Raw genomic sequence first — 26477 nt, 5'->3', positions numbered from 1 at the left:
GGCCGCTGCTCGCCGCTCCTTTTTGCGACCCCCGACCTGCCGCTGGTGCTCTCTCGCTGGTCGGGGGTCGCCATGTGTTTTTTATGCACTTGCCGCAGGGGTCCATGAATGGGGCCCAATGGGCGATTTTCAGGGCGTTAAGGTAAATCGCTGACAGTGGGGGCGGGAGGGCGACAGGAAATGGCTGAATTTGGGGCGGGAACGAGACTCTGCCGCTGTCACTCAGCGGTGGAGCGGTGGGTGACATCACAGCGCGGGTGCGCTCCTGCGTGCTCTCCCCTCCGTTAAAGGGGAGAGAATCTTTCACTTTTTTAATCTTTGGCCCACCGGGCCACTGGGGAGCCTGCCAACCGAGAGAGGGTCATCATCATCATAGACAGTCCCTCGCAATCGAGGAAAACTTGCTTCCACTCTAAAAAATGAGTCCCTCGGTGGCTGAACAGTCCAATACGAGAGCCACAGTCCCTGTCACAGGTGGGACAGACAGTGGTTGAGGGAAGGGGAGGGTGGGACTGGTTTGCCGCACGCTCCTTCCGCTGCCTGCGCTTGGTTTCTGCATGCTCTCGGCGACGAGACTCGAGGTGCTCAGCTCCCTCCCGGATGTACTTCCTCCACTTAGGGCGGTCTATGGCCAGGGACTCCCAGGTGTCGGTGGGGATGTCGCACTTTATCAGGGAGGCTTTGAGGGTGTCCCTGTAACGTTTCCTCTGCCCACCTGGGGCTCGTTTGCCGTGAAGGAGTTCCGAGTAGAGCGCTTGCTTTGGGAGTCTCGTGTCTGGCATGTGGACAATGTGGCCCTGCCCAGCGGAGCTGATCGAGTGTGGTCAGTGCTTCGATGCTGGGGATGTTGGCCTGGTCGAGGACGCTAACGTTGGTGCGTCTGTCCTCCCAGGGGATTTGTAGGATCTTGCGGAGACATTGTTGGTGGTATTTCTCCAGTGAGGTGACACGGTCCATGTCTCTGAGCCATACAGGAGGGCGGGTATTACTACAGCCCTGTAGACCATGAGCTTGGTGGCAGATTTGAGTCTTTGAACACTCTCTCCCTCAGGCAGCCCAAGGCTGCACTGGAGCACTATAAACACCTCGATTAGATCTCCGCTCAATCTTCAGAACTCGAGGGAATACGAGCTCAGGTTATGTAACCTGTGCTGGCAATGTGACTGTGTGAGCCTCCGTGCAATTCTATCCCAATACAGGCTGGATTATTGCTTCGAAAACCTCTCATTGGCTCCAGTCCGCAATCCTTAATCATCTTCAAAACAATAAGTGGGAATCACAACAGATTAGATTCCCATTGTCGCCGTAACCACGGCAACCCTCTAATCTGCTGCTTCGTGCCGCTTGACAACAAATTCAGTCCACGCTGAATAATTAAACGCTGCAACCACGGGCTCAGGATTCACAGCTACCACAGCACACTTCATCTGCCAGAGAGGAGAGTGAAATCAATAATAAATGACCCGTGATCAGTGAGACTGATTAACCCCCCGAACACCGGGACCAAGAGCTCCTTCTGTGGAGTCCTCATATCATCATCACAGGCAGTCCCTCGCAATCGAGTGGAAGCAAGACTTGCTTCCACTCTAAAAGTGAGTTCTCAGGTGGCTGAACAGTCCAATACGAGAGCCACAGTCCCTGTCACAGGTGGGACAGACAGTGGTTGAGGGAAGGGGTGGGTGGGACTGGTTTGCCGCACGCTCCTTCCGCTGCCTGCGCTTGGTTTCTGCATGCTCTCGGCAACGAGACTCGAGGTGCTCAGCGCCCTCCCGGATGCACTTCCTCCACTTAGGGCGGTCTTTGGCCAGGGACTCCCAGGTGTCGGTGGGGATGTTGCACTTTATCAGGGAGGCTTTGAGGGTGTCCCTTGTAACGTTTCCTCTGCCCACCTTTGGCTCGTTTGCCGTGAAGGAGTTCCGAGTAGAGCGCTTGCTTTGGGAGTCTCATGTCTGGCATGCGGACAATGTGGCCCTGCCCAGCGGAGCTGGTCGAGTGTGGTCAGTGCTTTGATGCCAGAGCGTTGGTGAGGCCACACCTGGAGTACCGTGTACAGTTTAGGTCTCCTTATTTAAGGAAGGATAGACTTACATTGGAGGCAGTTCAGAGAAGGTTCACTCAGTTGATTCCGGAGATGAAGGGGTTGACTTATGAAGAAAGGTTGAGCAGGTTGGGCCTCTACTCATTGGAGTTTAGAAGAATGAGAGGTGATCTTATTGAAACATATAAGATTCTGAGGGGGCTTGACAGGGTAGATGCAGAGAGGATGTTTCCCCTCGTGGGGGAATCTAGAACTAAGGGGGCATAGTTTCAGAATAAGGGGCCGCCCATTTAAAACTGAGATGAGGAGGAATTTCTTCTCCCAGAGGGTTGTAAATCTGTGGAATTCTCTGCCCCAGAGAGCTGTGGATGCTGAGACATTGAATATATTCAAGGTGGAGATAGACAGATTTTTGAGCGAGAAGGGAGTCGAGGGTTATGGGGAGCGGGCGGGGAAGTGGAGCTGAGTCCATGATCGGATCAGCCATGGTCTTATTGAATGGGGGAGCAGGCTAGAGGGGCCAAATGGCCGACTCCTGCTCCTATTTCTTCTGTTCTGTTGGGGAGACAACATGGACTGGAGTGAAGCTCGACATCTCCCAGTGACCAGTTTGCACGGCTGACCAGAGACAGATAAAGGGGAGGTGGGGGGTCGGGGGGAATGGAAGGATTAAAATAAAGATAAAGTCGTATCCAGAGCAATGGGAGTCTGGTCACTGTGAGGAGATAAGAGAGCGAGGAGGAAGGAAGGAAAGAGAGAGAACAATAAAGAAAGACTTGCATTTCTATAGTGCCTTTCACAACTACCGAATGTCCCAAAGAGCTTTACAGCCAATGAAGGACTTAGTGTCAGCTGTGGCTCAGTGGGTAGCATTCTCTCTCTCCTCTGAGTCAGAAGGTTGTGGGTTCAAGTCCCACCCCAGAGACTAGAGCACATAAATCTAGGCTGGCCCAATGCATGGGGCAGACAACCCAGCGATTTTCAGCACTTAGTTTCTGTTGTGTATCTGTAAAGCATGCACTCCCATGTTCCGCCACCAGGGAGCTCATCCCCTGAAGTCCCAAGGGATCCCAGCATCCCTTGGGAGCACTGTATATAAGCCGGCCCCTAAGGCCTGTTCCTCACTCTGGAGTGTCTTAATAAAGACTGAGGTCACTGTTACTTTAACCTCCCTGTGTGCAGTCTCATCTGTGTTAGGAACACAATAACTGGCGACGAGAATACGAATCCAACGCAAAGATGCAGCAAACTGTGGGCATCCTGGAGAAGTTCTCGGAGGGTGAGGACTGAGAAGCCTATGTTGAACGGCTAGACCAGTACTTTGTACCAACGAGCTGGACGGAGAAGGAAGCGCTGCAAAAAGGAGAGCGGTCCTCCTCACAGTCTGCGGGACACCGACCGACAGCCTCATGAAGAATCTTCTGGCTCTGGTGAAACCCACAGATAAGTCATATGAGGAGCTATGTACACTGGTTCGGGAGCATCTTAACCCGAGGGAGAGTGTGCTGATGGCGAGGTATTGGTTCTACACGTGCCAGCGATCTGAAGGTCTGGAAGTGGCGAGCTACGTTGCCGAGCTAAGGCGACTTGCAGGACAATGTGAGTTTGATGGCTACCTGGAGCAAATGCTGAGAGACTTTTTTGTACTGGGCATTGGCCACGAGACCATCCTACGAAAACTTTTGACTGTAGAGACACCGACTCTCAGTAAGGCCATTGCGATAGCACAGGCGTTTATGTCCACCAGTGATAACACCAAACAAATCTCTCAGCACACAAATGCTAGCAATGTTCATAAATTAACTGGAACTGTGTTTGCGAGCAGAAATGTACAGGGCAGAACCCACGAGTCTGCAACTGCCAGCAGGCCTCAGGTGATCCAGATGACTCAGAGTCCGCAACAAAAGATGAATGCAAGGCAATTCACACCTTGTTGGCGTTGTGGAGGCTTCCATTCAGCCTATTCATGCTGCTTCAAAGGGTATGTTTGCAAGAGCTGTGGAACAATGGGGCACCTCCAAGGAGCTTGCAGACGATCTGCAAGCTCTGCAAAACCTGCTAACCACCATGTGGCAGAGGAAGATCGGTCCATGGTGGATCAAAGCAATTTCAAGCCTCAGAGAGAGGAGGCAGATGCTGAAGTTTCCAGTCGGTGTGGTGTTGGTGTTGGGAGAGGGGCGGAGGTGGGGTGGGTCGGAGTGGCAGTTAAAGGGGAGAGGTTGTGCAGAGGAGACTTACGAGGATGCTGCCTGGAATGGAGAATCTTAGCTATGAGGACAGATTGGATAGGCTGGGTTTGTTCTCATTGGAACAGAGGAGGCTGAGAGGAGACCTCATTGAGGTGTACAAAATATTGAGGGGCCTGGAAAAGTGGATAGTAAGGGCCTATTTCCATTGGTGGAGGGGTCAATTACGAAGGAGCATAGTTTTAAGGTGGGTGGTGGAATGTTTAGAGGGGTTTTGAGGGGGGGGGGCTTCTTTACGCAGAGGGCTGTGGGGATGGGGAACTCGCTGCCTGGAAGAGTGGTGGATGCAGAAACCCTCACCACTTTTAAGAGATGGTTGGATGGGCAGTTAAAGTGCTGTAACCTGCAGGGTTACGGACCTAGAGCTGGTAATTGGGATTAGACTGGATGACCTTTTGTTGGACGGCGCAGATATAATGGTAAGTACTGCAGGGAATTGAATACGGCCAGGGTGATCTCCTGGATTAGTGTCGATCACCTGGATGGATCGGAGAGGAAGTTTCCCAGATTTTTTTCCCCAATTGGCCTGGGTTTTTATCTGGTTTTTGCCTCTCCCAGGAGATCCCATGGCTCCGGTTGGGGTGGAGTGTAGAATGTTTCAGTGTAAGGGGTGTCGCAGTTGTGTGAGGCGGACTGGTTGGGCTGGGTGCTCTTTACCTTTCCGCCATTGTTCATTGTTCATAGCTTTATATGTAACCTTCAGGGCTGCTGACCGAGGGCCATGTGGCTCTTTGTCGGCCGGCGCGGACACGATGGGCCGAAATGGCCTCCTTCTGCGCTATAAATTTCTATGTTTCTATGACTCTGCGAGCTCTGCAGCCACGTTAGTGGCAAACACTGGGCCACCAGGGAGGGTTTCGGCCGGGCTAGCAGCCTGGTACCCAACAGGTGCACGTGAACGATCCCATGGCCACTATTAAGAAGAAGACGGGGGAGTTATGCCTCGACAATATTTATCCCTCAATCAACATCTAAAACAGATTGTCGCGTCGTTTGTGGGAGCTTGCTGTGCGCAAATTGGGACATTACAACAGTGACTGTAATTCTAAAAGAGCTTCATTGGCTGTAAGGGCACTTTGGGACGTTCGGTGGGGTAAAAGGCGCTATATAAATGAACGTCTTTGGAGTGCAGCCACTGTTGTAATGTGGGAAACATCGGCAGCCGATTTGCGCACAGCAAGCTCCCACAAACAGCAATGTGATAATGACCAGATAATCTGTTGTTAAGTGATGTTAGTTGAAGGACAAATATTGGTCAGATCGATGGGAAGTTTTACTACGTTAGCATAAGAATTGGGAGCCGGAGTCGGCCATTCGGCCCCTCGAGCCTGCTCCACCATTTAATAAGATCATGGCTGATCTTCGACCTCAACTCCACTTTCCCGCCCGATCCCCATATCCCCTGTTTTGATAAATAAAAGCCAGTTTTGTTGAGTGATTAGATAGCGATCAGACGTCTGGCTGATTTTTTCTCCTCCCGCTTCAGGACTGTTTAGCTCCTCTCCCAAATCACAGCTCAGCACAAAGCCAGGGCTCAAACCTACGAACCTCAACAACAACAACAACCTGAATTAATGTAGTGCCGTGAGCATAGTGAAACATCCCAAGGCGCTTCACAGGAGCGTTATCAAACAATATTACGCACCGAGCACATAAGGTGACCAAAAGCTTGGCCAAAGAGGTGTCTTGAAGGAGGAAAGAGAGATAGAGAGGCGGAGAGGTTTAGGAAGGGAGATCCAGAGCTTGGGGCCCAGGCAACAGAAGGCATGGCCACCGATGGTGGAGCGATTATAATCAGGGATGGTCAGGAGGGCAGAATTAGAGGAGTGCAGAGATCTCGGGGGGTTGTGGGGCTGGAGGAGATTAGAGAGATAGGGAGGGGCGAGTGCCATGGAGGGATTTGTAAACAAGGATCAGAATTTTTAAGATCGAGATGTTGCCGGACTGGGAGCCAAGAGGGCAGACAAAAGGCAGGTAACTATAGGCCGGTTAGTTTAACATCTGTAGTGGGGAAAATGCTTGAAACTATCATAAAGGAAGAAATAGCGGGACATCTAGATAGGAATAGTGCAATCAAGCAGACACAGCATGGATTCATGAAGGAGAAATCATGTTTCACTAATTCACTAGAATTCTTTGAGGATATAAAGAGCATGGTGGTTAGAGGTGTACCGATGGATGTGGTGTATTTAGATTTCCAAAAGGCATTCGATAAGGTGCCACACAAAAGGTTACTGCAGAAGATAAAGGTATGCGGAGTCAGAGGAAATGTATTAGCATGGATAGAGAATTGGCTGGCAAACAGAAAGCAGAGAGTCGGGATAAATGGGTCCTTTTCCGGTTGGAAATCAGTGGTTAGTGGTGTGCCACAGGGATCGGTGCTGGGACCACAACTGTTTACAATATACATAGATGACCTGGAAGAGGGGACAGAGTGTAGTGTAACAAAATTTGCAGATGACACAAAGATTAGTGGGAAAGCGGGTTGTGTAGAGGACACAGAGAGGCTGCAAAGAGATTTAGATAGGTTAAGCGAATGGGCTAAGGTTTGGCAGATGGAATACAATGTCGGAAAGTGTGAGGTCATCCACCTTGGGAAAAAAAACAGTAAAAGGGAATATTATTTGAATGGGGAGAAATTACAACATGCTGAGGTGCAGAGGGACCTGGGGGTCCTTGTGCATGAATCCCAAAAAGTTAGTTTGCAGGTGCAGCAGGTAATCAGGAAGGCAAATGGAATGTTGGCCTTCATTGCGAGAGGGATGGAGTACAAAAGCAGGGAGGTCCTGCTGCAACTGTACAGGGTATTGGTGAGGCTGCACCTGGAGTACTGCGTGCAGTTTTGGTCACCTTACTTAAGGAAGGATATACTAGCTTTGGAGGGGGTACAGAGACGATTCACTAGGCTGATTCCGGAGATGAGGGGGTTACCTTATGATGATAGATTGAGTAGACTGGGTCTTTACTCGTTGGAGTTCAGAAGGATGAGGGGTGATCTTATAGAAACATTTAAAATAATGAAAGGGATAGACAAGATAGAGGCAGAGAGGTTGTTTCCACTGGTCGGGGAGACTAGAACTAGGGGGCACAGCCTCAAAATACGAGGGAGCCAATTTAAATCCGAATTGAGAAGGAATTTCTTCTCCCAGAGGGTTGGGAATCTGTGGAATTCTCTGCCCAAGGAAGCAGTTGAGGCTAGCTCATTGACTGTATTCAAGTCACAGATAGATAGATTTTTAACCAATAAGGGAATTAAGGGTTACGGGGAGCGGGCGGGTAAATGGAGCTGAGTCCACGGCCAGATCAGCCATGATCTTGTTGAATGGCGGAGCAGGCTCGAGGGGCTAGATGGCCTACTCCTGTTCCTAATTCTTATGTTCTTATGTTCTTATGTGTCTGTTTGCCTCAGTTCCACAGCCAGTAAACGTTGAGCTGACCGGGTGCTTTATTGCGTTGTTGTGACAGGAGCTGAAGTGCAAGGTGATGGTGAAGGGGAAACGGATCGACAAGCTGGAGGACTGCCTGGATGGGCAGGGGCAGGACCACTACACGGGGGAGGTGACCGACGAGGATGAGGCGGCCGAAATGGACGACGAGAACATCAAGAACGAAGTGAAGAGGAAAGGGAAGGTAAAGGTCCCGTGGGCTCCGACCCAGTGCAGTCAGCGCCCGCCCGTTCACCGCCCGTTCACCGCCCGCTCACCGCCCGTTCACCGCCCGCTCACCGCCCGCTCACCGCCCGCTCACCGCCCGTTCACCGCCCGCTCACCGCCCATTCACCGCCCGCCCACCGCCCGTTCACCGCCCGCTCACCGCCCGCTCACCGCCCGCTCACCGCCCGCTCACCGCCCGCTCACCGCCCGTTCACCGCCCGTTCACCGCCCGCTCACCGCCCGCCCGCTCACCGCCCGCTCACCGCCCGCTCACCGCCCGCCCGCTCACCGCCCGCTCACCGCCCGCTCACCGCCCGCTCACCGCCCGCTCACCGCCCATTCACCGCCCGCCCACCGCCCGTTCACCGCCCGCTCACCGCCCGCTCACCGCCCGCTCACCGCCCGTTCACCGCCCGCTCACCGCCCGCTCACCGCCCGCTCACCGCCCGTTCACCGCCCGCTCACCGCCCGCTCACCGCCCGCTCACCGCCCGTTCACCGCCCGCTCACCGCCCATTCACCGCCCGCCCACCGCCCGCCCACCGCCCGTTCACCGCCCGCTCACCGCCCATTCACCGCCCGCTCACCGCCCGCTCACCGCCCGCTCACCGCCCATTCACCGTCCGCTCACCGCCCATTCACCGCCCGCTCACCGCCCATTCACCGCCCGCTCACCGCCCATTCACCGCCCGCTCACCGCCCGCCCGCTCACCGCCTGCACACCGCCCGCTCACCGCCCGTTCACCGCCCGCTCACCGCCCGCTCACCGCCCGTTCACCGCCCGCCCACCGCCCGCTCACCGCCCATTCACCGCCCGCTCACCGCCCATTCACCGCCCGCTCACCGCCCGCTCACCGCCCGCTCACCGCCCATTCACCGCCCGCTCACCGCCCATTCACCGCCCGCTCACCGCCCATTCACCGCCCGCTCACCGCCCATTCACCGCCCTTTCACCGCCCATTCACCGCCCGCTCACCGCCCATTCACCGCCCGCTCACCGCCCGCTCACCGCCCATTCACCGCCCGCTCACCGCCCATTCACCGCCCGCTCACCGCCCGCTCACCGCCCGCTCACCGCCCATTCACCGCCCGCTCACCGCCCATTCACCGCCCGCTCACCGCCCATTCACCGCCCGCTCACCGCCCATTCACCGCCCTTTCACCGCCCATTCACCGCCCGCTCACCGCCCATTCACCGCCCGCTCACCGCCCGCTCACCGCCCATTCACCGCCCGCTCACCGCCCATTCACCGCCCGCTCACCGCCCATTCACCGCCCGCTCACCGCCCATTCACCGCCCGCTCACCGCCCGCCCGCTCACCGCCTGCACACCGCCCGCTCACCGCCCGTTCACCGCCCGCTCACCGCCCGCTCACCGCCCGTTCACCGCCCGCCCACCGCCCGCTCACCGCCCATTCACCGCCCGCTCACCGCCCATTCACCGCCCGCTCACCGCCCGCTCACCGCCCGCTCACCGCCCATTCACCGCCCGCTCACCGCCCATTCACCGCCCGCTCACCGCCCATTCACCGCCCGCTCACCGCCCATTCACCGCCCTTTCACCGCCCATTCACCGCCCGCTCACCGCCCATTCACCGCCCATTCACCGCCCATTCACCGCCCACTCACCGCCCGCTCACCGCCCATTCACCGCCCATTCACCGCCAATTCACCGCCCATTCACCGCCCGCTCACCGCCCATTCACCGCCCGCTCACCGCCCATTCACCGCCCGCTCACCGCCCATTCACCGCCCGCCCACCGCCCGCTCACCGCCCGTTCACCGCCCGCTCACCGCCCGCTCACCGCCCATTCACCGCCCGCTCACCGCCCATTCACCGCCCGCCCACCGCCCGCTCACCGCCCGTTCACCGCCCGCTCACCGCCCGCTCACCGCCCATTCACCGCCCGCTCACCGCCCGTTCACCGCCCGCTCACCGCCCGCTCACCGCCCGCTCACCGCCCATTCACCGCCCGCTCACCGCCCATTCACCGCCCGTTCACCGCTCGCTCACCGCCCGCTCACCGCCCATTCACCGCCCGCTCACCGCCCGCTCACCGCCCGCTCACCGCCCATTCACCGCCCGCTCACCGCCCATTCACCGCCCATTCACCGCCCGCTCACCGCCCGTTCACCGCCCGCTCACCGCCCGCTCACCGTCCGCTCACCGCCCATTCACCGCCCGCTCACCGCCCATTCACCGCCCGCTCACCGCCCATTCACCGCCCGCTCACCGCCCGCCCGCTCACCGCCTGCACACCGCCCGCTCACCGCCCGTTCACCGCCCGCTCACCGCCCGCTCACCGCCCGTTCACCGCCCGCCCACCGCCCGCTCACCACCCATTCACCGCCCGCTCACCGCCCATTCACCGCCCGCTCACCGCCCGCTCACCGCCCGCTCACCGCCCATTCACCGCCCGCTCACCGCCCATTCACCGCCCGCTCACCGCCCATTCACCGCCCGCTCACCGCCCATTCACCGCCCTTTCACCGCCCATTCACCGCCCGCTCACCGCCCATTCACCGCCCATTCACCGCCCATTCACCGCCCACTCACCGCCCGCTCACCGCCCATTCACCGCCCATTCACCGCCCATTCACCGCCCATTCACCGCCCGCTCACCGCCCATTCACCGCCCGCTCACCGCCCATTCACCGCCCGCTCACCGCCCATTCACCGCCCGCCCACCGCCCGCTCACCGCCCGCTCACCGCCCGCTCACCGCCCATTCACCGCCCGCTCACCGCCCATTCACCGCCCGCCCACCGCCCGCTCACCGCCCGTTCACCGCCCGCTCACCGCCCGCTCACCGCCCATTCACCGCCCGCTCACCGCCCGTTCACCGCCCGCTCACCGCCCGCTCACCGCCCGCTCACCGCCCATTCACCGCCCGCTCACCGCCCGTTCACCGCCCGTTCACCGCTCGCTCACCGCCCGCTCACCGCCCATTCACCGCCCGCTCACCGCCCGCTCACCGCCCGCTCACCGCCCATTCACCGCCCGCTCACCGCCCATTCACCGCCCATTCACCGCCCGCTCACCGACCGTTCACCGCCCGCTCACCGCCCGCTCACCGCCCGCTCACCGCCCATTCACCGCCCGCTCACCGCCCATTCACCGCCCGCTCACCGCCCGCTCACCGCCCGCTCACCGCCCGCTCACCGCCCGCTCACCGCCCATTCACCGCCCGCTCACCGCCCATTCACCGCCCATTCACCGCCCGCTCACCGCCCGCTCACCGCCCATTCACCGCCCGCTCACCGCCCATTCACCGCCCGTTCACCGCCCGCTCACCGCCCGCTCACCGCCCATTCACCGCCCGCTCACCGCCCATTCACCGCCCGTTCACCGCTCGCTCACCGCCCGCTCACCGCCCATTCACCGCCCATTCACCGCCCATTCACCGCCCGCTCACCGCCCATTCACCGCCCATTCACCGCCCATTCACCGCCCACTCACCGCCCGCTCACCGCCCATTCACCGCCCGCTCACCGCCCGCTCACCGCCCATTCACCGCCCATTCACCGCCCACTCACCGCCCGCTCACCGCCCGTTCACCGCCCATTCACCGCCCATTCACCGCCCGCTCACCGCCCATTCACCGCCCATTCACCGCCCATTCACCGCCCGCTCACCGCCCATTCACCGCCCGCTCACCGCCCGCCCGCTCACCGCCCGCTCACCGCCCGCCCGCTCACCGCCCGCCCGCTCACCGCCCATTCACCGCCCGCTCACCGCCCGCTCACCGCCCGCTCACCGCCCATTCACCGCCCATTCACCGCCCGCTCACCGCCCATTCACCGCCCATTCACCGCCCGCTCATCGCCCATTCACCGCCCATTCACCGCCCGCTCACCGCCCGCCCGCTCACCGCCCATTCACCGCCCGCTCACCGCCCGCCCGCTCACCGCCCGCCCGCTCATCGCCCATTCACCGCCCGCTCACCGCCCGCCCGCCCATCGCCCGCTCACCGCCCGCTCACCGCCCGCCCGCTCACCGCCCGCTCACCGCCCATTCACCGCCCGCTCACCACCCGCTCACCGCCCACCCACTGCCCGCTCACCGCTCGCCCACTCACCGCCCGCTCACCGCCCGCCCGCTCACCGCCCACCCATTCACCGCCCGCTCACCACCCGCTCACCGCCCACCCACTGCCCGCTCACCGCCCGCTCACCGCCCGCCCGCTCACCACCCGCTCACCGCCCACCCACTGCCCGCTCACCGCCCGCCCGCTCACCGCCCGCTCACCGCCCGCCCGCTCACCGCCCGCTCACCGCCCGCTCACCGCCCGCCCGCTCACCGCCCGCTCACCGCCCGCCCGCTCACCGCCCGCCCGCTCACCGCCCGCTCACCGCCCGCTCACCACCCGCTCACCGCCCACCCACTGCCCGCTCACCGCCCGCTCACCGCCCGCCCGCTTACCGCCCGCTCACCGCCCGCCCGCTCACCGCCCGCCCGCTCACCGCCCGCTCACCGCCCGCTCACCACCCGCTCACCGCCCGCCCACTGCCCGCTCACCGCCCGCTCACCGCCCGCCCGCTCACCGCCCGCTCACCGCCCGCCCGCTCACCGCCCGCCCGCTCACCGCCCGCTCACCGCCCGCTCACCGCCCGCTCACCGCCCACCCACTGCCCGCTCACCGCCCGCTCACCGCCCGCTCACCGCCCGCTCACCGCCCGCCCGCTCACCGCCCGCTCACCGCCCGCCCGCTGACCGCCCGCTCACCGCCCGCTCACCGCCCGCTCACCGCCCACCCACTGCCCGCTCACCGCCCGCTCACCGCCCGCTCACCGCCCACCCACTGCCCGCTCACCGCCCGCTCACCGCCCGCTCACCGCCCGCCCACCGCCCATTCACCGCCCGCTCACCGCCCGCTCACCGCCCGCCCACCGCCCATTCACCGCCCGCTCACCGCCCGCTCACCGCCCGCTCACCTCCCGCCCACCCACCGCCCATTCACCGCCCGCTCACCGCCCGCTCACCGCCCGCTCACCGCCCACCCACCGCCCATTCACCGCCCGCTCACCGCCCACTCACCGCCCGCTCACCGCCCGCTCACCGCCCGCCCGCTCACCGCCCGCCCGCTCACCGCCCATTCACCGCCCGCTCACCGCCCGCTCACCGCCCGCCCACCGCCCACCCACCGCCCATTCACCGCCCGCTCACCGCCCGCTCACCGCCCGCTCACCGCCCGCCCACCGCCCGCTCACCGCCCGCTCACCGCCCGCCCACCGCCCGCTCACCGCCCGCTCACCGCCCGCTCACCGCCCGCTCACCGCCCGCCCACCGCCCGCTCACCGCCCGCTCACCGCCCGCTCACCGCCCGCCCGCTCACCGCCCGTTCACCGCCCATTCACCGCCCGCTCACCGCCCGCTCACCGCCCGCCCACCGCCCGCTCACCGCCCGCTCACCGCCCGCCCACCGCCCGCTCACCGCCCGCTCACCGCCCGCCCACCGCCCGCTCACCGCCCGCTCACCGCCCGCCCACCGCCTGCTCACCGCCCGCTCACCGCCCGCCCACCGCCCGCTCACCGCCCGCTCACCGCCCGCTCACCGCCCGTTCACCGCCCGCTCACCGCCCGCTCACCGCCCGCCCGCTCACCGCCCGCTCACCGCCCGCCCGCTCACCGCCCGTTCACCGCCCGTTCACCGCCCGCTCACCGCCCGCTCACCGCCCGCTCACTGCCCGCCCACCGCCCGCTCACCGCCCGCTCACCGCCCGCCCACCGCCCGCTCACCGCCCGCTCACCGCCCGCCCACCGCCCGCTCACCGCCCGCTCACCGCCCGCTCACCGACCGCCCACCGCCCGCTCACCGCCCGCCCACCGCCCGCTCACCGCCCGCTCACCTCCCGCTCACCGCCCGCCCACCGCCCGCTCACCGCCCGCCCGCTCACCGCCCGTTCACCGCCCGTTCACCGCCCGCTCACCGCCCGCTCACCGCCCGCTCACCGCCCGCCCACCGCCCGCTCACCGCCCGCCCGCTCACCGCCCGCTCACCGCCCGCTCACCGCCCGCCCACCGCCCGCTCACCGCCCGCTCACCGCCCTCTCACCGCCCATTCACCGCCCGCTCACCGCCCGCTCACCGCCCTCTCACCGCCCATTCACCGCCCGCTCACCGCCCGCTCACCGCCCGCTCACCGCCCGCCCACCGCCCGCTCACCGCCCTCTCACCGCCCATTCACCGCCCGCTCACCGCCCGCTCACCTCCCGCCCACCGCCCGCTCACCGCCCGCCCACCGCCCGCCCACCGCCCGCTCACCGCCCGCCCACCGCCCGCCCACCGCCCGCCCACCGCCCGCTCACCGCCCGCTCACCTCCCGCCCACCGCCCGCTCACCGCCCGCCCACCGCCCGCCCACCGCCCGCTCACCGCCCGCCCACCGCCCGCCCACCGCCCGCTCACCGCCCGCTCACCACCCGCCCACCGCCCGCCCACCGCCCGCTCACCGCCCGCCCACAGCCCGCCCACCGCCCGCCCACCGCCCGCCCACCGCCCGCTCACCGCCCGCCCACCTCCCGCCCACCGCCCGCTCACCACCCGCCCACCGCCCGCCCACCGCCCGCCCACCGCCCGCTCACCACCCGCCCACCGCCCGCCCACCGCCCGCTCACCGCCCGCTCACCGCCCGCCCACCGCCCGCCCACCGCCCGCTCACCGCCCGCTCACCTCCCGCCCACCGCCCGCCCACCGCCCGCTCACCGCCCGCTCACCGCCCGCTCACCGCCCGCTCACCGCCCGCCCACCGCCCGCTCACCGCCCGCTCACCGCCCGCCCACCGCCCGCTCACCGCCCGCCCACCGCCCGCTCACCACCCGCCCACCGCCCGCCCACCGCCCGCTCACCGCCCGCTCACCGCCCTCTCACCGCCCGCTCACCGCCCGTTCACCGCCCGCTCACCGCCCGTTCACCGCCCGCTCACCGCCCGCTCACCGCCCATTCACCGCCCGCTCACCGCCCGCTCACCGCCCGCTCACCGCCCGCTCACCGCCCGCCCACCGCCCGCTCACCGCCCGCTCACCGCCCACCGCCCCACTCACCGCCCGCTCACCGCCCGCTCACCGCCCGTTCACCGCCCGCTCACCGCCCGTTCACCGCCCGTTCACCGCCCGCTCACCGCCCGCTCACCGCCCGCTCACCGCCCGCTCACCGCCCACTCACCGCCCGCTCACCACACCCCCGTGCACTGCTGCACTGTGGGAGCACCTTCACCGCACGGACTGCAGCGGTTCAATAAGGCGGCTCACCACCACCTTCTCAAGGGGCAATTACGGATCAGCAATAAATGCCGGCCTGACCAGCGATGCACACATCCCGGGAATGAACGTTTTACAAACTGGAATGAAAAATCATGTTATAAATGTTTTTTTCCTTGGCTGGTTAAGTGTACCGAGGGTTAGGGAGAAAGGCGGATAAGTAGAGTTAAGGTACAGATCAGCAACGTTCTAATTGAATGTTGTAAGAGACTCGAGGGGCTGAATGGGCCTCCTCCTGTTCCTGTGTAACAGCCTCGAGGGGCTGAATGGCCTCCTCCTGTTCCTGTGTAACAGGCTCGAGGGGCTGAATGGCCTCCTCCTGTTCCTGTGTAACAGGCTCGAGGGGCTGAATGGCCTCCTCCTGTTCCTGTGTAACAGGCTCGAGGGGCTGAATGGCCTCCTCATGTTCATGTGTAACAGACTCGAGGGGCTGAATGGCCTCCTCCTGTTCCTGTGTAACAGGCTCGAGGGGCTGAATGGCCTCCTCCTGTTCCTGTGTAACAGGCTCGAGGGGCTGAATGGCCTCCTCCTGTTCCTGTGTAACAGGCTCGAGGGGCTGAATAGCCTCCTCCTGTTCCTGTGTAACAGGCTCGAGGGGCTGAATAGCTTCCTCCTGTTCCTGTGTAACAGGCTCGAGGGGCTGAATGGATTCCTCATGTTCATGTGTAACAGGCTCGAGGGGCTGAATGGCCTCCTCCTGTTCCTGTGTAACAGGCCTGAGGGGCTGAATGGCCTCCTACTATTCCTGTGTAACAGGCTCGAGGGGCTGAATGGCCTCCTCCTGTTCCTGTGTAACAGGCTCGAGGGGCTGAATGGCCTCCTCCTGTTCCTGTGTAACAGACTCGAGGGGCTGAATGGCCTCCTCCTGTTCCAGTGTAACAGGCTCGAGGGGCTGAATGGCCTCCTCCAGTTCCTGTGTAACAGGCGTAAGGGGCTGAATGGCCTCCTCCTATTCCTGTGTAACAGGCTCGAGGGGCTGAATGGCCTCCTCCTGTTCCTATGTAACAGACTCGAGGGGCTGAATAGCCTCCTCCTGCTCCTGTGTAACAGACTCGAGGGGCTGAATGGCCTCCTCCTGTTCCTGTTTAACAGGCTCGAGGGGCTGAATGGCCTCCTCCTGTTCCTGTGTAACAGACTCGAGGGGCTGAATGGCCTCCTCCTATTCCTGTGTAACAGGCTCGAGGGGCTGAATGGCCTCCTCCTGTTCCTGTGTAACAGACTCGAGGGGCTGAATGGCCTCCTCCTGTTCCTGTGTAACAGTCTCGAGGGGCTGAATGGCCTCCTCCTGTTCCTGTGTAACAGGCTTGATGGGCTGAATGGCCTCCTCTTGTTCCTGTGTAACAGGCTCGAGGGGCTGAATGGCCTCCTCCTGTTCCTGTGTAACAGGCTCGAGGAGCTGAATAGCTTCCTCCTGTTCCTGTGTAACTGGCCTGAGGGGCTGAATGGCCTCCTAGTATTCCTATGTAACATACTCGAGGGGCTGAATGGCCTCCTCCTGTTCCTGTGTAACAGGCTCGAGGGGCTGAATGGCCTCCTCTTGTTCCTGTGTAACAGGCTCGAGGGGCTGAATGGCCTCCTCCTGTTCCTGTGTAACAGGCTCGAGGGGCTGAATGGCCTCCTCCTGTTCCTGTGTAACAGGCTCGAGGGGCTGAATGGCCTCCTCCTGTTCCTGTGTAACAGGCGTAAGGGGCTGAATGGCCTCCTCCTGTTCCTGTGTAACAGGCTCGAGGGGCTGAATGGCCTCCTCCTGTTCCTGTGTAACAGGCTCGAGGGGCTGAATGGCCTCCTCCTGTTCCTGTGTAACAGGCTCGAGGGGCTGAATGGCCTCCTCCTGTTCCTGTGTAACAGGCTCGAGGGGCTGAATGGCCTCCTCCTGTTCCTGTGTAACAGACTCGAGGGGCTGAATGGCCTCCTCCTGTTCCTGTTTAACAGGCTCGAGGGGCTGAATGGCCTCCTCCTGTTCCTGTGTAACAGACTCGAGGGGCTGAATGGCCACCACCTGTTCCTGTGTAACAGGCTCGACGGGCTGAATGGCCTCCTCCTGTTCCTGTGTAACAGGCTCAAGGGGCTGAATGGACTCCTCATGTTCCTGTGTAACAGGCTCGAGGGGCTGAATGGCCTCCTCCTGTTCCTGTGTAACAGTCTCAAGGGGCTGAATGGCCTCCTCCTGTTCCTGTGTAACAGGCTCGAGGGGCTGAATGGCGTCCTTCTGTTCCTGTGTAACAGATTCGAGGGGCAGAGTGGCCTCCTCCTGTTCCTGTGTAACAGGCGTAAGGGGCTGAATGGCCTCCTCCTGTTCCTGTGTAACAGGCTCGAGGGGCTGAATGGCCTCCTCCTGTTCCTGTGTAACAGGCTCGAGGGGCAGAATGGCCTCCTCCTGTTCCTGTGTAACAGACTCGAGGGGCTGAATGGCCTCCTCCTGTTCCTGTGTAACAGGCTCGAGGGGCTGAATGGCCTCCTCCAGTTCCTGTGTAACAGGCGTAAGGGGCTGAATGGCCTCCTCCTGTTCCTGTGTAACAGGCTCGAGGGGCTGAATGGCCTCCTCCTGTTCCTGTGTAACAGACTCGAGGGGCTGAATGGCCTCCTCCTGTTCCTGTGTAACAGGCTCGAGGGGCTGAATGGCCTCCTCCTGTTCCTATGTAACAGGCTCGAGGGGCTGAATGGCCTCCTCCTGTTCCTGTGTAACAGACTCGAGGGGCTGAATGGCCTCCTCCTGTTCCTGTTTAACAGGCTCGAGGGGCTGAATGGCCTCCTCCGGTTCCTGTGTAACAGGCTCGAGGGGCTGAATGGCCTCCTCCTGTTCCTGTGTAACAGGCTCGAGGGGCTGAATGGACTCCTCATGTTCCTGTGTAACAGGCTCGAGGGGCTGAATGGCCTCCTCCTGTTCCTGTGTAACAGGCTCGAGGGGCTGAATGGCCTCCTCCTGTTCCTGTGTAACAGTCTCGAGGGGCTGAATGGCCTCCTCCTGTTCCTGTGTAACAGGCTTGATGGGCTGAATGGCCTCCTCCTGTTCCAGTGTAACAGGCTCGAGGGGCTGAATGGCCTCCTCCTGTTCCTGTGTAATACGCTCGAGGGGCTGAATAGCTTCCTCCTGTTCCTGTGTAACTGGCCTGAGGGGCTGAATGGCCTCCTACTATTCCTATGTAACATACTCGAGGGGCTGAATGGCCTCCTCCTGTTCCTGTGTAACAGGCTCGAGGGGCTGAATGGCCTCCTCCTGTTCCTGTGTAACAGGCTCGAGGGGCTGAATGGCCTCCTCCTGTTCCTGTGTAACAGGCTCGAGGGGCTGAATGGCCTCCTCCAGTTCCTGTGTAACAGGCGTAAGGGACTGAATGGCCTCCTCCTGTTCCTGTGTAACAGGCTCGAGGAGCTGAATGGCCTCCTCCTGTTCCTGTGTAACAGGCTCGAGGGGCTGAATGGCTTCCTCCTGTTCCTGTGTAACGGGCTCGAGGGGCTGAATGGCCTTCTCCTGTTCCTGTGTAACAGACTCGAGGGGCTGAATGGCCTCCTCCTGTTCCTGTTTAACAGGCTCGAGGGGCTGAATGGCCTCCTCCTGTTCCTGTGTAACAGACTCGAGGGGCTGAATGGCCTCCTCCTATTCCTGTGTAACAGGCTCGAGGGGCTGAATGGCCTCCTCCTGTTCCTGTGTAACAGGCTCGAGGGGCTGAATGGACTCCTCATGTTCCTGTGTAACAGACTCGAGGGGCTGAATGGCCTCCTCCTGTTCCTGTGTAACAGTCTCGAGGGGCTGAATGGCCTCCTCCTGTTCCTGTGTAACAGTCTTGAGGGGCTGAATGGCCTCCTCCTGTTCCTGTGTAACAGGCTTGATGGGCTGAATGGCCTCCTCCTTTTCCTGTGTAACAGACTCGAGGGGCTGAATGGCCTCCTCCTGTTCCTGTGTAACAGGCTCGAGGGGCTGAATAGCTTCCTACTGTTCCTGTGTAACTGGCCTGAGGGGCTGAATGGCCTCCTCCTGTTCCTGTGTAACAGGCTCGAGGGGCTGAATGGCCTCCTCCTGTTCCTGTGTAACAGGCTCGAGGGGCTGAATGGCCTCCTCCTGTTCCTGTGTAACAGGCTCGAGGTGCTGAATGGCCTCCTCCTGTTCCTGTGTAACAGGCTCGAGGGGCTGAATGGCCTCCTCCTGTTCCTGTGTAACAGGCTCGAGGGGCTGAATGGCCTCCTCCTGTTCCTGTGTAACAGGCTCGAGGGGCTGAATGGCCCCCTCCTGTTCCTGTGTAACAGGCTCGAGGGGCTGAATGGCCTCCTCCTGTTCCTGTTTAACAGGCTCGAGGGGCTGAATGGCCTCCTACTGTTCCTGTGTAACAGACTCGAGGGGCTGAATGGCCTCCTCCTGTTCCTGTTTAACAGGCTCGAGGGGCTGAATGGCCACCACCTGTTCTTGTGTAACAGGCTCGAGGGGCTGAATGGCCTCCTCCTGTTCCTGTGTAACAGACTCGAGGGGCTGAATGGCCTCCTCCTGTTCCTGTGTAACAGACTCGAGGGGCTGAATGTCCTCCTCCTGTTCCTGTGTAACAGGCTCGAGGGGCTGAATAGCTTCCTCCTGTTCCTGTGTAACTGGCCTGAGGGGCTGAATGGCCTCCTACTATTCCTATGTAACAGGCTTGAGGGGCTGAATGGTCTCCTCCTGTTCTTGTGTAACAGACTCGAAGGGCTGAATGGGCTTCCTCCTGTTCCTGTGTAACATACTCGAGGGGCTGAATGGCCTCCACCTGTTCCTGTGTAACAGGCTTGATGGGCTGAATGGCCTCCTCCTGTTCTTGTGTTACAATCTCGAGGGGCTGAATGGCCTCCTCCTGTTCCTGTGTAACAGACTCGAGGGGCAGAGTGGCCTCCTCCTGTTCCTGTGTAACATACTCGAGGGGCTGAATGGCCTCCTCCTGTTCCTGTGTAACATTCGTAAGGGGCTGAATGGCCTCCTCCTGTTCCTGTGTAACAGGCTCGAGGGGCTGAATGGCCTCCTCCTTTTCCTGTGTAACAGGCTCGAGGGGCAGAATGGCCTCCTCCTGTTCCTGTGTAACAGGCTCGAGGGGCTGAATGGCGTCCTTCTGTTCCTGTGTAACAGATTCGAGGGGCAGAGTGGCCTCCTCATGTTCCTGTGTAACATTCGTAAGGGGCTGAATGGCCTCCTCCTGTTCCTGTGTAACAGGCTCGAGGGGCTGAATGGCCTCCTCCTTTTCCTGTGTAACAGGCTCGAGGGGCAGAATGGCCTCCTCCTGTTCCTGTGTAACAGACTCGAGGGGCTGAATGGCCTCCTCCTGTTCCTGTGTAACAGGCTCGAGGGTCTGAATGGCCTCCTCCAGTTCCTGTGTAACAGGCGTAAGGGGCTGAATGGCCTCCTCCTGTTCCTGTGTAACAGGCTCGAGGGGCTGAATGGCCTCCTCCTGTTCCTGTGTAACAGGCTCGAGGGGCTGAATGGCCTCCTCCTGTTCCTGTGTAACAGACTCGAGGGGCTGAATGGCCTCCTCCTGGTCCTGTTTAACAGGCTCGAGGGGCTGAATGGCCTCCTCCGGTTCCTGTGTAACAGACTCGAGGGGCTGAATGGCCTCCTCCTGTTCCTGTGTAACAGGCTCGAGGGGCTGAATGGACTCCTCCTGTTCCTGTGTAACAGGCTCGAGGGGCTGAATGGACTCCTCATATTCCTGTGTAACAGGCTCGAGGGGCTGAATGGCCTCCTCCTGTTCCTGTGTAACAGGCTCGAGGGGCTGAATGGCCTCCTCCTGTTCCTGTGTAACAGTCTCGAGGTGCTGAATGGCCTCCTCCTGTTCCTGTGTAACAGGCTTGATGGGCTGAATGGCCTCCTCCTGTTCCTGTGTAACAGGCTCGAGGGGCTGAATGGCCTCCTCCTGTTCCTGTGTAACAGGCTCGAGGGGCTGAATAGCTTCCTCCTGTTCCTGTGTAACTGGCCTGAGGGGCTGAATGGCCTCCTACTATTCCTATGTAACATACTTGAAGGGCTGAATGGCCTCCTCCTGTTCCTGTGTAACAGGCTCGAGGGGCTGAATGGCCTCCTCTTGTTCCTGTGTAACAGGCTCGAGGGGCTGAATGGCCTCCTCCTGTTCCTGTGTAACAGGCTCGAGGGGCTGAATGGCCTCCTCCTTCTCCTGTGTAACAGGCTCGAGGGGCTGAATGGCCTCCTCCAGTTCCTGTGTAACAGGCGTAAGGGGCTGAATGGCCTCCTCCTGTTCCTGTGTAACAGGCTCGAGGAGCTGAATGGCCTCCTCCTGTTCCTGTGTAACAGGCTCGAGGGGCAGAATGGCCTCCTCCTGTTCCTGTGTTACAGACTCGAGGGGCTGAATGGCCTCCTCCTGTTCCTGTTTAACAGGCTCGAGGGCCTGAATGGCCTCCTCCTATTCCTGTGTAACAGGCTCGAGGGGCTGAATGGCCTCCTCCGGTTCCTGTGTAACAGGCTCGAGGGGCTGAATGGACTCCTCATGTTCCTGTGTAACAGGCTCGAGGGGCTGAATGGCCTCCTCCTGTTCCTCTGTAACAGTCTCGAGGGGCTGAATGGCCTCCTCCTGTTCCTGTGTAACAGGCTTGATGGGCTGAATGGTCTCCTCCTGTTCTTGTGTAACAGGCTCGAGGGGCTGAATGGGCTTCCTCCTGTTCCTGTGTAACATACTCGAGGGGCTGAATGGCCTCCTCCTGTTCCTGTGTAACAGGCTTGATGGGCTGAATGGCCTCCTCCTGTTCTTGTGTAACAGTCTCGAGGGGCTGAATGGCCTCCTCCTGTTGCTGTGTAACAGACTCGAGGGGCTGAATAGCGTCCTCCTGTTCCTGTGTAACAGACTCGAGGGGCAGAGTGGCCTCCTCCTGTTCCTGTGTAACAGGCTCGAGGGGCTGAATGGACTCCTTCTGTTCCTGCGTAACAGACTCGAGGCGCAGAGTGGCCTCCTCCTGTTCCTGTGTAACAGACTCGAGGGGCTGAATGGCCTCCTCCTGTTCCTGTGTAACAGACTCGAGGGGCAGAGTGGCCTCCTCCTGTTCCTGTGTAACAGGCGTAAGGGGCTGAATGGCCTCCTCCTGTTCCTGTGTAACAGGCTCGAGGGGCTGAATGGCCTCCTCCTGTTCCTGTGTAACAGGCTCGAGGTGCTGAATGGCCTCCTCCTGTTCCTGTGTAACAGGCTCGAGGGGCTGAATGGCCTCCTCCTGTTCCTGTGTAACAGACTCGAGGGGCTGAATGGCCTCCCCCTGTTCCTGTGTAACAGGCTCGAGGGGCTGAATAGCCTCCTCCTGTTCCTGTGCAACAGGCTCGAGGGGCTGAATGGCCTCCTCCTGTTCCTGTGTAACAGACTCGAGGGGCTGAATGGCCTCCTCCTGTTCCTGTTTAACAGGCTCGAGCTGCTGAATGGCCTCCTCCTGTTCCTGTGTAACAGACTCGAGCGGCTGAATGGCGTCCTTCTGTTCCTGTGTAACAGACTCGAGGGGCAGAGTGGCCTCCTCCTGTTCCTGTGTAACAGGCTCGTATTGTGTCCCAAGCACAGATGAGACTGCACACAGGGAGGTTAAAGTGACAGTCACCTCACTCTTTATTAAGACACTCCAGAGTGAGGAACAGACCTTATCTACAGTGCTCCCAAGGGATGCTGGGATCCCTTGGGACTTCAGGGGATGAGCTCCCTAGTGGCGGAACATGAGAGTGCATGCTTTACAGATACACAACATCACTCCCCCCCCCAAAGTCAAAGTGAAAACTATTTACAAGGTGAGGCGGTCGGGAGCCTTTCTTTCCCTGGTGGACCGCCTCGGTACAAATGTCTGTTCTGGTGTGTTGGCTGTGCCCTCGCTGGGCTGGCGTGTTGTTGGTCCTGCAGGGCTGCTGGGTGAACCTGGTCTTGCTGGGCTGTTGGGCGTGATGGGTTCGATTTCCTGGTCCGAGGTGGTGTCGTTGATCCTTTGGGTGTGTGTTGTGGGCTCTAAAAAGGTGATGTCTGCTGTGGGTTGTTCAGGGCAGTCTGTGAACTGCAGCCTCGTTTGGTCCAGGTGCTTTCTGCAAATTTGTCCATTGTCTAGTTTGACTACAAACACCCGACTCCCATCTTTAGCTATCACCGTGCCCGCGATCCACTTGGGACCATGTCCATAGTTTAGCACATACACAGGGTCATTCAGATCAATTTCCCGTGACACAGTGACGCGACCATCGTTTACATTTTGTTGCTGCCGCCTGCTCTCTACCTGATCATGCAGGTTGGGGTGAACCAGCGAGAGTCTGGTTTTAAGTGTCCTTTTCATGAGTAGCTCAGCCGGGGGCACCCCTGTGAGTGAGTGGGGTCTCGTGCGGTAGCTGAGCAGTACTCGGGACCGGCGGGTTTGGAGTGAGCCTTCTGTGACTCGTTTAAGGCTCTGTTTGATTGTTTGTACTGCCCGCTCTGTCTACCCATTGGAGGCTGGTTTAAACGGGGCCGAGGTGACATGTTTGATCCCATTGCGGGTCATGAATTCTTTAAATTCGGCACTGGTGAAACATGGCCCGTTGTCACTGACCAGTATGTCAGGCAGGCCGTGGGTGGCAAACATGGTCCTCAGGCTTTCAATGGTGGCGGTGGCGGTGCTTCCCGACATTATTTCACATTCAATCCATTTTGAAAAAGCATCCACCACCACCAGGAACATTTTACCGAGAAACGGGCCCGCATAGTCGACATGGATCCTCGACCATGGTCTGGAGGGCCAGGACCACAAACTTAGTGGTGCCTCTCTGGGCGCATTGCTCAACTGAGCACACACGCTGCATTGCCGTACACAGGACTCTAAGTCAGAGTCAATACCGGGCCATCACACGTGGGATCTGGCTATCGCTTTCATCATTACTATACCCGGGTGCTGTGGAGATCCGAGATGAACGTCTCCCTGCCCTTTTTGGGTAGCACTACGCGGTTACCCCACAACAGACAGTCTGCCTGAATGGACAGCTCGTCCTTTCGCCACTGGAACGGCTTGATTAGCTCTTGTATTTCAACGGGGATGCTGGCCCAGCTCCCATGCAGTACACAGTTTTTTACTAGGGACAGCAGAGGATCTTGGCTGGTCCAAGTCCTAATCTGGTGGGCCGTGACAGGTGATTTATCATTTTCAAACGCTTCCATGACCATCAACAAGTCTGCGGGCTGCGCCACCATCAACAAGTTTGCAGGCTGCGCCATTTCCACCCCCGTGGTGGGCAATGGTAGCCGACTGAGAACATCCGCACAGTTCTCGGTGCCTGGCCTGTAGCGGATGGTATAGTTATACGCTGATAGCGCGAGTGCCCACCTTTGTATGCGGGCTGAGGCATTAGTATTTATCCCGTGGTTTTCAGCGAACAGGGATATGAGGGGCTTGTGATCGGTTTCCAGCTCAACTTTGAGGCCAAACAGGTACTGATGTATTTTCTTTACCCCGAACACACACGCTAATGCCTCTTTCTCAATCATGCTGAAGGCCCACTCGGCCTTAGACAAGCTCCTGGAGGCATAGGCGACAAGTTGCAACTTCCCCTCAACATTAGCTTGTTGTAATACACACCCGACTCCGTACAACGACGCGTCACATGCTAGCACAAGTCTTTTACACGGGTTATACAATACAAGCAGCTTGTTAGAGCATAAAATGTTTCTGGCTTTCTCAAAAGCAATTAATTGGTTTTTTCCCTATACCCAGTTCTCACCTTTATGCAATAACACATGTAGGGGCTCTCAGAGGGTGCTTAACCCCGGTAGGAAGTTACGAATCCCAGGAACAACCACAGCTCCGTGACGTTCTGTGGCCTGGGTGCGCTCCTGATAGCCTCTGTCTTGGCGTCTGTGGGCCGAATGCCGTCCGCCACGATCTTTCTCCCCAAAAACTCCACTTCTGTTGCCATGAAGATGCATTTCGACCTCTTCAGCTACAGCCCTACGTGATACAGTCGCTGGAGGACCTCCTCCAGGTTTTGTAGGTGCTCGCCCGTGTCCCGACCTGTGACCAATATGTCGTCCTGTAAAACCACCGTGCGTGGTACCGACTTGAGTAGGCTCTCCATGTTTCTCTGGAAGATCGCTGCAGCCGACCGAATTCCAAATGGGCATCTGTTGTAGATGAACAATCCCTTGTGCGTGTTGATGCAGGTGAGGCCCTTCGAAGACTCCTCCAGCTCCTGCGTCATGTAGGCCGAAGTCAGGTCGAGCTTGGCGAACGTCTTGCCTCCTGCCAGCGTCGCAAATAGGTCGTCTGCCTTAGGTAGCGGGTATTGGTCCTGTAGTGAGAAACGATTAATAGTTACTTTATAATCGCTGCAAATCCTGATCGTGTCATCACTTTTGAGTACTGGAACAATCGGGCTGGCCCACTCGCTGAATTCCACTGGGGAGATGATGCCCTCGCGTTGCAGCCTGTCCAGCTCGATTTCCACTCTCTCCCTCATCTTGTGAGGTACCGCTCGTGCCTTGTGGTGAATGGGTCGTGCCTCTGGGACCAAGTGGATCCGTACCTTCGCCCCGGAAAAGTTTCCAATGCCTGGCTCAAAAAGGGAAGGAAATTTGTTCAGAACCTGGGTACATGAGGCCTCAGCGACATGTGATAGCGCTCGGATGTCATCCCAGTTCCAGTGGATTTTGCCCAGCCAGCTCCTTCCAAGCAGTGTGGGGCCATCGCCCGGGACAATCCAGAGTGGCAGTTCGTGCACCGTGCCCTCGTAGGTGACCTTGACCATGGCGCTGCCCAGGACAGTGATAAGCTCTTTGGTGTACGTTCTCAGTTTTGTGTGGATGGGGCTCAGGGCTGGTCTGAGTGCCTTGTTGCACCACAGTCTCTCAAACATCTTTTTACTCATGATGGATTGGCTAGTGCCAGTGTCCAGTTCCATGGCTACGGGTAAGCCATTCAATTTTACATTTAGCATTATAGATGGACATTTCGTCGAAAATGTGTGCACCCCGTGTACTTCAGCATCTGCCTCCTCTCTCTGAGGCTTGAAATTGCTTTGATCCACCATGGACCGCACTTCCTCTGCCCCGTGGTGGTTAGCAGGTTTTGCAGAGCTTGCAGCTCGTTTCATTGTTCCACAGCTCTTGCAAACATACCCTTTGGAACGGCATGAATAGTTTGAATGGAAACCTCCACAACGCCAACAAGGTGTGAATTGCCTTGCATTCATCCTTTGTTGCGGACTCTGAGTCATCTGGGTCACCAGGGCTGCTGGCAGTTGCAGACTCGTGGTTTCTGCCCTGTACATTTCTGCTCGCAAACATAATTCCAGTTAATTTGTGAACATTGCTAGCACTTGTGTGCTGAGAGATTTGTTTG

The 26477-nt window shown here is 60.1% G+C and overlaps 1 protein-coding gene across 1 annotated transcript in view; it reads left to right on the top strand.

Annotated features, from left to right (window-relative positions):
* The window catches only part of LOC139260442 (1-phosphatidylinositol 4,5-bisphosphate phosphodiesterase delta-4-like), a 93385-nt gene that overhangs the window by 38147 nt on the left and 28761 nt on the right, over positions 1 to 26477 (top strand). The window contains exon 8 of the mRNA XM_070877005.1: positions 7750 to 7914. Coding sequence (XP_070733106.1) covers positions 7750 to 7914 — 165 coding nt within the window. The remainder of the gene's footprint in view (positions 1 to 7749; positions 7915 to 26477) is intronic.

The sequence above is a fragment of the Pristiophorus japonicus genome, chromosome 3 (assembly GCF_044704955.1).
Source record: "Pristiophorus japonicus isolate sPriJap1 chromosome 3, sPriJap1.hap1, whole genome shotgun sequence".
Lineage (NCBI taxonomy): Eukaryota > Metazoa > Chordata > Chondrichthyes > Pristiophoridae > Pristiophorus > Pristiophorus japonicus.
This window is presented reverse-complemented; position numbering and strand designations above follow the sequence as displayed.